The sequence below is a fragment of the Nymphaea colorata genome, chromosome 11 (genome assembly GCF_008831285.2).
Source record: "Nymphaea colorata isolate Beijing-Zhang1983 chromosome 11, ASM883128v2, whole genome shotgun sequence".
Lineage (NCBI taxonomy): Eukaryota > Viridiplantae > Streptophyta > Magnoliopsida > Nymphaeales > Nymphaeaceae > Nymphaea > Nymphaea colorata.
In genome coordinates, this window is record NC_045148.1 from 21,286,322 (window position 1) to 21,298,867 (window position 12,546).

General features: G+C 34.9%; 1 protein-coding gene across 1 annotated transcript in view; it reads left to right on the forward strand.

Annotated features, from left to right (window-relative positions):
* Positions 1-2,290: 2,290 nt before the first annotated feature.
* The window catches only part of LOC126410503 (ribosomal protein S3, mitochondrial-like), a 29,157-nt gene continuing 18,901 nt past the window's right edge, over positions 2,291-12,546 (forward strand). The window contains 1 exon segment of the mRNA XM_050080381.1: positions 2,291-2,386. Within this exon segment, the coding sequence (XP_049936338.1) occupies positions 2,291-2,386 (96 nt within the window).

Below are 12,546 nucleotides of genomic sequence, written 5' to 3' on the forward strand. Positions count from 1 at the left end.
GGTGCCCCTAGGGGAATCCTGCTGGCCTAGTCTCCTCCTCTTACGAGGGAAGTGGTGCTTGTCGGTTATTACTCTATCTCGGTCATTCTCAATGGTCTTTGGCTCATTGGCCCGGTCTTAGTTACTACGGTCTATGGCCCTTGCGTTGAGGCCTTGCGTGACCAACTATGGGATGAGCTACATCATGCTCGTCAGCTTGTTTCCTCGCCTTGGCTTTTGGCAGGAGACTTCAATTGTTTGCTTAGCCATGACGACTCTTGATCTCTTGTCCCTTCTGGTTCAACTATGTCGGCTTTTCACTCATTCATTCATGAGTTCAGTCTTTTTGACGTGTCTGTGAGTAATGGCAAGTTTACTTGGTCCAACAATAGGAATCCTCTGATTCTCCATAGGTTGGACCGGGTCTTCCTCTTGCCTTAGTTGTTCTCTCCTTTTCTTTCATCCTCTTTGGTTCCTAGGCCGAGACACTTGTTTGATCATGCTCCGCTACTCCTTTCCCTTATTCGGGGTAGGGCTGGTACTAGGCATACCAGGTTTCGTTTTGAGCTTTGGTGGCTCCGAAATGAGTCCTTTGTTGCTGCCATCCCTAAATGGTGGGCTCGCACCATCAATGGTAGGTGGGATGCTTTCAGGCTCTCGTGGAAGTTGCACTCCATTTGGAGGGAGGTTTTTGCCTGGAAGCACATTTTCTGCAGTGGCAAGTTTTCTTAGGTGACCGGTTGGGATGAGGAGATTTTGTCCCTCCGATCTTTTGATAATATTTCTATGAATCTGTCTTTCCGCCTCCTTTGTCTCAAGTGTCTGGCTCAGGAGTGGTGGATTAGGGAGTCCATCCACTAGCAGCAGCGTTCTAGGATGGGTTGGCTTTCGTATGGAGACCAAAATTCTAGATTCTTCCACTTGGCCGCACCTTGAAGGTGCCGTCAAACGTTGCTCCAATCCATGGTTATTGGCCATAGGGTTTTTCTTAGTGATGACATTCTCCCGGCTTTGACCGCCCATTTTCATGATTTCTATTCTAAGCATCTTTGCATTCATGCCCTGCTTCCATAATTTCACCTCTCATTCCCTCTCCGTCTCCTGTGCGATCTCTCCTGAGCGGCCCTTCCTACACCAAGAAATCAAGAATGCTGTTTGGGCCCTCAGCTCTGGTAAGGTGCCTGGCATTGAAGGTTTCCCTGTTGAATTTTTTTCGCACCTTTTGGGAGCCTTGTAGCGCTGATGTGTTTACGTTTTGTGATGAATTTGCCTCTAACTCCATTTTTCATAAGAAATTTAATCGCGCCACCTGCGTCTTGGTGCCTAAGCATCCTAACCCTACGGACGTCAGCCACTTTCGCCCGATCTCCATCTTTGGTACACCTTACAAGATTATTGCTAAATTGCTTTCTTTGTAGCTTGCGCCAATTATGTTTTCTATCATTAACCCCTTCCATGTTGCATCCATCAAGGGTCGACGTTTGCAGGACGCGATTGTCCTGGAGAATGAAGTTGTTCACTCTTTATACTATCTACGTCTTCCTTCCTTCATGCTTAAGTTGGACATCTCTAAGGCCTTTGATTCCGTTAGTTGGGAGTTCCTTTCAAACCTGCTCACCCGCCTTGCTTCTAGTCCATCATCTTTGCAGTGGATCCTTTCGCTTGTCACTGGGCCCAGCTTGCAGTCTCCTTCAATGGGATGTGTGGCGATTTCTTCTGTCTCGGTCGTAGCCTCTGTCAGGGTTGCCTGTTGTCGCCTTTTCTTTTCAACTTAGTTGTCGAGTGCTTTTCTACATTATTTCATCATACTGCGGTCGTTGGCTTCCTCACGCCACATTCACTCCCCCACTTACAGGCCTTCTTCACCCTTCAATATGCTGACAACTTTCTCCTATTTGGCACTGCTTTTCACCAATAGATTGTGAGAACTTGGCTCATCCTTCAGGTTTTTGAGCTCATCTCGGGTCTCTCTATTAATTCCTCTGAAGACCACCTTTCTCTCATTCACATGGATCCAGCCACGGTGCTTCTTGCGAAAGCTTGCTTTGGGTGTAAGGTTGATGGCTTACACATGGACTACTTAGGTCTTCAGACTATGCTGGTGCCTCCTGCTCCCTCATTTTGGAATTTAGTGGAGCAGAAGCTTGTGAATCACCTTCAGTATTGATAGAAAAATTTGTTTTATCTCCCTGGTCGTATTACTCTTACTAAACATTGTCTTTCGTCGGCCCCCTCCATGCACTGGCGGTCTTTAGACCTCCTGTGGCTGTTCTGAGAAGGTTTGATAGGATTATTCGTAGATTTATCTGAGATGGTGATCGACCTTCAGATTGGCTTGCACGTTGGAATATGGTTGCCCTTCCGCGTCTTCTTGGGGGTGTTGGGGTTACCAACCTTAGTCCGGCTTGTGAGTCCTTCCTGTGTTCTTGATGGTGGCCTCTCACAACTGAGCGTTCTCCAATCACCCTATTCATTTATTCCAAATTTGACCTCTCTTACCTTAGTGTTTGGAATGGTTTCATCTCCCACACCTCTCCCCCCACTTTTGGTGCGACCTGGTTTTTGCCCTTCCCCTTTTCCTTCGGCTTGCTGACCTCCCTTCTGTTGCACCCCCATCTTGGCCTCTTTCACCTTTCCAGGGATTCACTTTTTCTTCTTGCTACCTAGCCTCTTTTGGTTCTTCTGTTGCGTTGCTCTCACCCCCCTGTCCCTTTGGTCACCAGGACCTTCTCCTCATGCTATTACTTTTGTCTGGCTTCTTCTTGCTGGACACATCAACACTTTTGACCACTTACATCGCCTTGGCACCAGTTTAGCTAACCAGTGTCCCCTTTGTCTCACCACAGTTAAGTCTTGGGTCCACCTTTTTACTACTTGCCCATTCTTTGTTAGTGTTTTTGCCTCTGCATGGCCTTCCCATGTTAGTAGCCTTCCAGACCCACCCTCCATTCGCCTTCTTTTCCTCCTTTCTCCTTCCCCCACCTGTCTGCTTCCTGGGGGCGAGTCTAGAGGTTGTGACTCATTTCTTCTTGGTGGCACATTTGGGAGGAGCGCAACAACAGGGTCTTTAGGGGCACCTTCTCATTGCCAGATGTTGTGGCTCGTCTGGTGCAGGGGGATGTCCATTTTGCTATTCAGCTATGGCGCCATCCTCTGTCTGCGGCTGGGTGACTATGCTACACCATCTTTTTTTTATTTTTGTTTTACTGTGCGATTGCCTTGTATATTCATCTTTTATTTATGTTTTTGTGGTTTATTCTTGTACTTAGGGGACTTGTTGTCCCCAAATTTTGCTATGAATTCCCATTTTGTTGGCTCTCTCTCTATTTGCTTCAGTAGTCTATGTTTATGTTTGTTGGTATCGATCTAGATTATCTTTTTGAAGCCATCCCACTTTCAAATTAGAAAGAACTGGCTTACCGGCTATAGAAGTAGCATTTTGTTTTGTTTTCAAAACAAAAAGGAGACCTATAGCAGTAGAGGAATCACTACTGTAAGAACTTCTAGCAACGACTTCTACCATTATCAATAACTCAACGAGTTCTTACCAATGATGTTATTGACAACGACCTTGGGCCTAACAAAAGACTTTTCCCCGTGCTGTAAAGGGCAAGGGCAACCTTAGCTATTCGCTAGGGTAAGAGTACTTGCCAATAAGTTTATTGGCAACTGCATTATGACTATTCGCTATGGTAAAAGACAGTGCCAATAGCATATATTATAGTTGTGGTTTATACACAAGTGGGCTAAAGCCCAACTCTGCTCATGTCTTGTCCTGCTCGAGCTATTGTGCTTTAAAGGGTCAGTTCAAACTCCACTCAACAAACCAAGACCAAGCTTGTGCTCGACACTGAACCTTGAGCAAAGTATCCTATGATAGGTATAAAATGGATAGACTCAAGGCTCGTTTAAGCAAGAACATTATTTTTATAGCTAACTACATCACTTTGTGAGGCGTCGCAAGGTTAATCTAATGATCAACCTTCATATGAACATAAGCTGAGACTTTATAATCTGCCTCCCAGGATTTCCTGAATCCCAGTAGCGATTATCGCCAGAGAATTTTTGGCAGGTTTGAAAATGGTAACAAAATAAGCTTTGAATTTCCTTTTAATGAAATCTTTTATTTTGGAAATCAGTTTTTCAATTTAATCTGGCTTGCAGTTACGAGATGAAGGATAGGGCTCAGGGCCACTATCCAACAGAAATATCAACGAAATTGAAGCACCCAATTTGACATTTTTTTGGAACAATTTGTACCGGTGCAAACGAAATCTTGCCTTAAATCATTCATTATATATGTACTAACAAGTGAAATACATTTGATTAACTATATGGGACCAATTTAATGACCAGACTCTCATTCATTTCCAAACGAACTTCTGGTATCAAAGCCACTAAGTAATTCTATACCTAAGTAAGAAATGGTCACATACATTAAATTAAATACAAGTGATCATTTATACGTAATAACAAGTGAAATGAATCACTTAATCTCTCAATTAAATATAAGTGATCAAATATATGTAATAACAAGTGAAACAAATTAGGTTACTTATAAGACACCAATTGAATCACTCCAATCTCATCCATTTTCGTACAAACCTATGATTTTAATCTACTAAATCATTTAATATAGACGTAACAACAAGTTAAGGACATTCAATTACGTATGTGTGATAAAATGAATCACTTAAATCCCACTCGTATTGATACGAACTTGTGATTTCAATTCCTTACATCGATCACCATAGATGTAAGAACTAGTTCAACTTATTGAACTAAATACAAGCGATCAAACTAATGCATAGGTCTCCTTTATATCCATATAAACTTGTAAGTTTTAATCATTTAAGTCATTGATCAATGATGTAATGACAAGTGAAACACAACTGGTTAACTACAAGACATCAAATGAATCACTCGAATCTCATTCATTTTCACACAAACTTGTGATTTCAATCTACTAAATCATTTATTATAGACGTAACAACAAGTTAAACACATTCAATTAAGTATGCACGATTATATGAATCACTTAAATCTCACTTGTATTGGTACAAATTTTCGCACAACATTCAATTCATTTTCGCACAACATGTGATTTCAATCCTTTAGAACGTTCCCTATAGATATAACAACAAATTTAACTCATCGGACTAACTACACGTGTACAAATATAGTGACTTCAACCATTTGTATCCATATAAACTTGTGATTTCAACCATTTAAATCATTCATTATAGATGTAATAACAAGTGAAATACATTAGATTAACTATAACGGACCAATATAGTAACTTGACTCTCATTCATTTCCAAACGGACTTCTTTTTTCAAGCCACTAAGTCATTCTATACGTATGTAACAAATGGTTACGCACATTCAATTAAATATAAGTTATCAAATGTATGTAAGAACAAGTAAAAATGAATCACATAATCTCTCGATTAAAAATAAGTGATCAAATGTATGTAATAACAAGTGAAACACATTAAATTACCTGTAAGACACCAAATGAATCACTCAAATCCCATTCATTTTCATATAAGACTATGATTTGAATTTACCAAATCATTTAATATAAACGTAACAATAAGTTAAGTACATTCAATTAAATATGCGTGATCAATTGAATCACTTAAATCCCACTCGTATTGATGTGAACTTGTGCATCGATCACTATAGATGTAACAACATGTTCAACTTATTGTACTAACTAGAAAGGATCAAACTAATGTATAGGGCTCCATTATATCCATATAAACTTGTGAATTATAATTATTTAAATCATTGATCATGGATGTAATAACATGTGAAACACGTTAGAGTAACTATAAGACACCAAATTAATCACTCGAATCTCATTCATTTTCATACAAACTTGTGATTTCAATTCACTTAATCAAGCAAGATGGATGTAATAACAAGTTAAGCACATTCAATTAAGTATGTGTGATCATTTGAATCACTTAAATCACACTTGTATTGATATGAACTTGTAATTTCAATCCTTTAGATCGTGCACTATAGTCATACCAATACGAGTCAGATTTAAGTGATTCATTTGATCACGCATACTTTATTGAATGTACTTAACTTATTGTTATATCCAATGTTAAATGATTTAGTAGATTGAAATCACAGGCTTGCATGAAAATGAATGAGATTTGAGTAATTCATTCGGTGTCCTATTGTTAACCTAATGTGTTTCACTTGTTAAGCACATTCAATTAAATTACAAGTGAAATACATTAGGTTAACTATATGACACCAAATGAATCACTTGTTAAGCACATCCGTATTAAAAATCATTACAAATGTAATAACAAGTGAAACACATTAGGTTAACCATAAGACACCAATTGAATCACTCGAACCTCATTCATTTTCATACAAACTAGTGATTTTGATTTACTAAATCATTTAATATAGATGTAACAACAAGTTTAACACATTCAATTAAGCATGCATGATCATATGAATCACTTAAATCTCAGTTGTATTGGTACGAACATGTGATTTCAATCCTTTAGATCGTTCACTATAGATGTAACAACAAATTGAACTCATCGGACTAATTACAGGCCTTCAAAGTAATGCATAGATCCCATTTGTATCCATACAAACTTGCAATTTCAATCATTTAAATCATTCATTATAGATGTAATAACAAGTGAAATACACTAGATTAACTGTAAGGGACCAACTTAATGACCTGACTCTCATTCATTTCCAAACGAACTTCTTATTTCAAGCCACTAAGTCATTCTATATGTATGTAACAAATGGCTATGCACACTCAACTAAATATATTGATCAAATATATGTAATAACAACTGAAAATAAATCATTTATTCTCTCAATTAAATATATGTGATCAAATATATGTAATAACAAGTGAAACATATTAGGTTACCAACAAGACACCAAATGAATCACTCAAATCTAATTTATTTTCATACAAACCTATGATTTCAATATACTAAATCATTTAATATAGACGTAACAACAAGTTAAGAACAATCAATTAAGTATGCGTGATCAAATGAATCACTTAAATCTCACTCGTATTGAGACGAGTGATTGAGTGTGCGTATGGATACAAATGAATGAGATGTAACAACTAGTTCAACTTATTGAACAAATTACAAGGGATCAAACTAATCCATATGTCTCCTTTACATCCATATAAACTTTTGAGTTTTTATCGTTTAAATCGTTGATCATAAATGTCATAACGAGTGAAACACATTAGGTTAATTATAAGACACCAAATGAATCACTCAAATCTCATTTATTTTCATACAAACTAGTGATTTCAATTCACTTAATCAAGCAATATGGATGTAACAACAAGTTAAGCACATTCAATTAAGTATGTCTGATCATTTGAATCACTTAAATCGCACTTGTATTGATACGAACCAGTGATTTCAATGCTTTAGATCGTGCACTATAGTTGTAACAATAAAATCAACTCATCGGACTAACTACACGCGTTTGTATCCACGTGAACTTGTGATTTCAATAATTTAAATCATTCGTTATATATGTACTAACACGTGAAATACATTTGATTAACTATAAGGGACCAATTTAATGACCTGACTCTCATTCATTTCCAAACGAACTTCTGGTATTAAAGCCACCAAGTAATTCTATACGTATGTAACAAATGGTCACACACATTAAATTAAATACAAGTGATCAAATATATGTAATAACAAGTGAAAAACATTAGGTTACTTATAAGACACCAATTGAATCACTCCAATCTCATTCATTTTCATACAAACCTATGATTTTAATCTACTAAATCATTTAATATAGACGTAACAACAAGTTAAGCACATTCCATTACATATGTGTGATAAAATGAATCACTTAAATCCCACTCGTATTGATACGAACTTCTGATTTCAATTCCTTACATCGATCACCATAAAAGTAAGAACTAGTTCAACTTATTGAACTAACTACAAGGTTTCAAACTAATGCATAGGTCTCCTTTATATCCATATAAACTTGTAAGTTTTAATCATTTAAATCATTGATCAATACAAGTGTGTTTTAAGTGATTCAAATGATCACACATACTTAATTGAATGTGCTTAACTTGTTGTTACATCCATATTGCTTGATTAAGTGAATTCAAATCACAAGTTTGTGTGAAAATAAATGAGATTTGACTGATTCATTTGGTGTCTTATAATTAACCAAATGTGTTTCACTCGTTATGACATCTATGATCAACGATTTAAACGATAAAAACTCACAAGTTTATATGATGTAAAGGAGACCTATGGATTAGTTTAGTTTGATCCCTTGTAGTTTGTTCAATAAGTTGAACATGTTGTTACATCTCATTCATTTGTATCCATACGCACACTAAATCACTCGTCTCAATACGAGTGAGATTTAAGTGATTCATTTGATCAGGCATACTTAATTGAATGTGCTTAACTTGTTGTTACGTCTATATTAAATGATTTACTATATTGAAATCATAGGTTTTTATTGAAATGAATGAGATTTGAGTGATTCATTTGGTGTCTTGTAGGTAATGTAACATGTTTCACTTGTTATTACATATATTTGATCACATATATTTAATTGAGCGATTAAATGATTTATTTTCACTTGTTATTACATATATTTGGTCAATATATTTAATTGAGTGTGCGTAGCCATTTGTTACATACTTATAGAATGACTTAGTTGCTTGAAATAAGAAGTTCGTTTGGAAATGAATGAGAGTCAGGTCATTAAGTTGGTCCCTTACAGTTAATCTAGTGTATTTCACTTGTTATTACATCTGTAATGAATGATTTAAATGATTTAAATCGCAAGTTCATATGGATACAAATGGGATATATGCATTACTTTGAATGCGTGTAATTAGTCCGATGAGTTGAATTTGTTGTTACATCTATAGTGAACGATCTAAAGGATTGAAATCACGCGTTCGTACCAATACAAGTGGGATTTAAATGATTCATATGATCATGCATGCTCATTTGAATGTGTTTCACTTGTTGTTAAATCTATATTAAATGATTTAGTAGATCGAAATCACAAGTTTGTATGAAAATGAATGAGATTCGAGTGATTCATTTGGTGTCTTATGGTCCACCTAATGTGTTTCACTAGTTGTTACATTTATAATGATTCTTAATACGGATGTCCTTAACAAGTGATTCATTTGGTGTCATATAGTTAACCTAATGTGTTTCACTTGTAATTTAATTGAATGTGCTCAACAAGTGAATTAGGTTAACAATAGGGCACCAAATGAATCACTCAAATCTCATTCGTTTTCATGCAAGCCTGTGATTTCAATCTACTAAATCATTTAACATGGATATAACAATAAGTCAAGTACATTCAATAAAGTATGAGTGATCATATGAATCACTTAAATCTGACTCGTATTGGTACGACTATAGTGCACGATCTAAAGGATTGAAATTACAAGTTCGTGTCAATACAAGTGCGATTTAAGTGATTCAAATGATCACACATACTTAATTGAATGTGCTTAACTTATTGTTACATCCATGTTGCTTGATTAAGTGAACTGAAATCACAAATTTGTATGAAAATGAATGTGATTCGAGTGATTCATTTGGTGTCTTATAGTTAACCTAACGTGTTTCACATGTTATTACATCCATGATCAATGATTTAAATAATTAAAACTCACAAGTTGATATGGATATAAAGGAGACTTATGCATTAGTTTGATCCTTTCTAGTTTGTACGATAAGTTGACCATGTTGTTACATCTATAGTGATCGATGCACAAGTTCACATCAATACGAGTGGGACTTAAGTGATTCAATTGATCACGCATATTTAATTGAATGTACTTAACTTGTTGTTACGTTTATATTAAATGATTTAGTAAATTCAAATCATAGGTTTATATGAAAATGAATGGGATTCGAGTAATTCATTTGGTGTCTTACAGGTAACTTAATGTGTTTCACTTCTTATTACATACATTTGATCACTTCTTATTACATACATTTGATCACTTATTTTTAATCGAGAGATTAATTGATTCATTTTTACTTGTTCTTACATACATTTGATAACTTATATTTAATTGAATGTGTGTAACCATTTGTTACATACGTATAGAATGACTTAGTGGCTTGAAAAAAGAAGTCCGTTTGGAAATGAATGAGAGTCAAGTCACTATATTGGTCCCTTATAGTTTATGTAGTGTATTTCACTTGTTATTACATCTATAATGAATGATTTAAATGGTTGAAATCACAAGTTTATAAGGATACAAATGGTTGAAGTCACTATATTTGTACACGTGTAGTTAGTCCGATGAGTTGAATTTGTTGTTACATCTATAGGGAATGTTCTAAAGGATTGAAATCACATGTTTGTACGAATACAAGTGAGATTTAAGTGATTCATATAATCATGCATACTTAATTGAATGTGTTTAACTTGTTACGTCTATAATAAATGATTTAGTAGATTGAAATCACAAGTTTGTGCGAAAATGAATGAGATTCGAGTGATTCATTTGGTGTCTTGTAGTTAACCTATTGTCTTTCACTTGTTATTACATCTTTGGTCAATGATTTAAATGATTAAAACGTACAAGTTTGTATGGATATAAAGGAGACCTTTGCATTAGTTTGATCCCTTGTAGTTAGTTCAATAAGTTGAACTAGTTCTTACATCTATGGTGATCGATGTAAGGAATTGAAATCACAAGTTCGTATCAATACGAGTGGGATTTAAGTGATTCATTTTATCACACATACGTAATTGAATGTGCTTAACTTGTTGTTATGTCTATATTAAATGATTTAGTAGATTAAAATCATAGGTTTGTATGAAAATGAATGATATTGGAGTGATTCATTTGGTGTCTTGTAAGTAACCTAATGTGTTTCACTTGTTATTACATATGTTTGATCACTCATATTTAATTGAGAGATTAAGTGATTCATTTTCACTTGTTATTACACATAATTGATCACTTGTATTTAATTAAATGTGCGTGACCATTTCTTACTTACGTGAAGAATGACCTAGTGGCTTTGATACCAGAAGTTCGTTTGGAATACATATATAATGAATGATTTAAATTATTGAAATCACATGTTCATGTGGATACAAACGCGTGTACTTAGTCCGATGAGTTGAATTTATTGTTACAACTATAGTGCACGATCTAAATGATTCAAATCACAAGTTCGTATCAATACAAGTGCGATTTAAGTGATTCAAATGATCATACATACTTAATTGAACGTGCTTAACTTGTTGTTACATCCATATTGCTAGATTAAGTGAACTCAAATCACAAGTTTGTGTGAAAATAAATGAGATTGGAGTGATTCATTTGGTGTCTTATAATTAACCTAATGTGTTTGACTCGTTATGACATCTATGATCAACGATTTAAACGATAAAAACTCACAAGTTTATGTGGATGTAAAGGAGACCTATGAATTAGTTTAGTTTGATCCCTTGTAGTTTCTTCAATAAATTGAACATGTTGTTACATCTCATTCATTTGTATCCATACGCACACTAAATCAATCGTCTCAATATGAGTGAGATTTAAGTGATTCATTTGATCACGCATGCTTAATTGAATGTGCTTAACTTGTTGTTACGTCTATATTAAATGATTTACTATATTGAAATCATAGGTTTGTATGGAAATGAATGAGATTTGAGTGATTCATTTGGTGTCTTGTTGGTAACCTAATATGTTTCATTTGTTATTACATATATTTGATCACATATATTTAATTGAGAGATTAAATGATTCATTTTCACTTGTTATTACATATATTTGATCAATATATTTAATTGAGTGTGCGTAGCCATTTGTTACATACGTATAGATTGACGTAGTTGCTTGAAATAAGAAGTTTGTTTGGAAATGAATGAGCGTCAGGTCATTAAGTTGGTCCCTTACAGTTAATCTAGTGTATTTCACTTGTTATTACATCTATAATTAATGATTTAAATGATTGAAATCGCAAGTTCATATGAATACAAATGAGATCTATGCATTACTTTGAATCCGTGTAATTAGTCCGATGAGTTGAATTTGTTGTTACATCTATAGTGAACGATCTAAAGGATTGAAATCACGCGTTCGTACCAATATAAGTGAGATTTAAATGATTCATATGATCGTGCATGCTTAATTGAATGTGTTTAACTTGTTGTTACATCTATATTAAACGATTTAGTAAATCGAAATCACAAGTTTGTATGAAAATGAATGAGATTCGAGTGATTCATTTGGTGTCTTATGGTTTACCTAATGTGTTTAACTAGTTGTTACATTTATAATGATTCTTAATACGGATGTCCTTAACAAGTGATTCATTTGGTGTCATATAGTTAACCTAATGTGTTTCACTTGTAATTTAATTGAATGTGCTTAACAAGTGAATTAGGTTAACAATAGGGCACCAAATGAATCACTCAAATCTCATTCATTTTCATGGAAGCCTGTGATTTCAATCTACTAAGTCATTTAACATGGATATAACAATAAGTCAAGTACATTCAA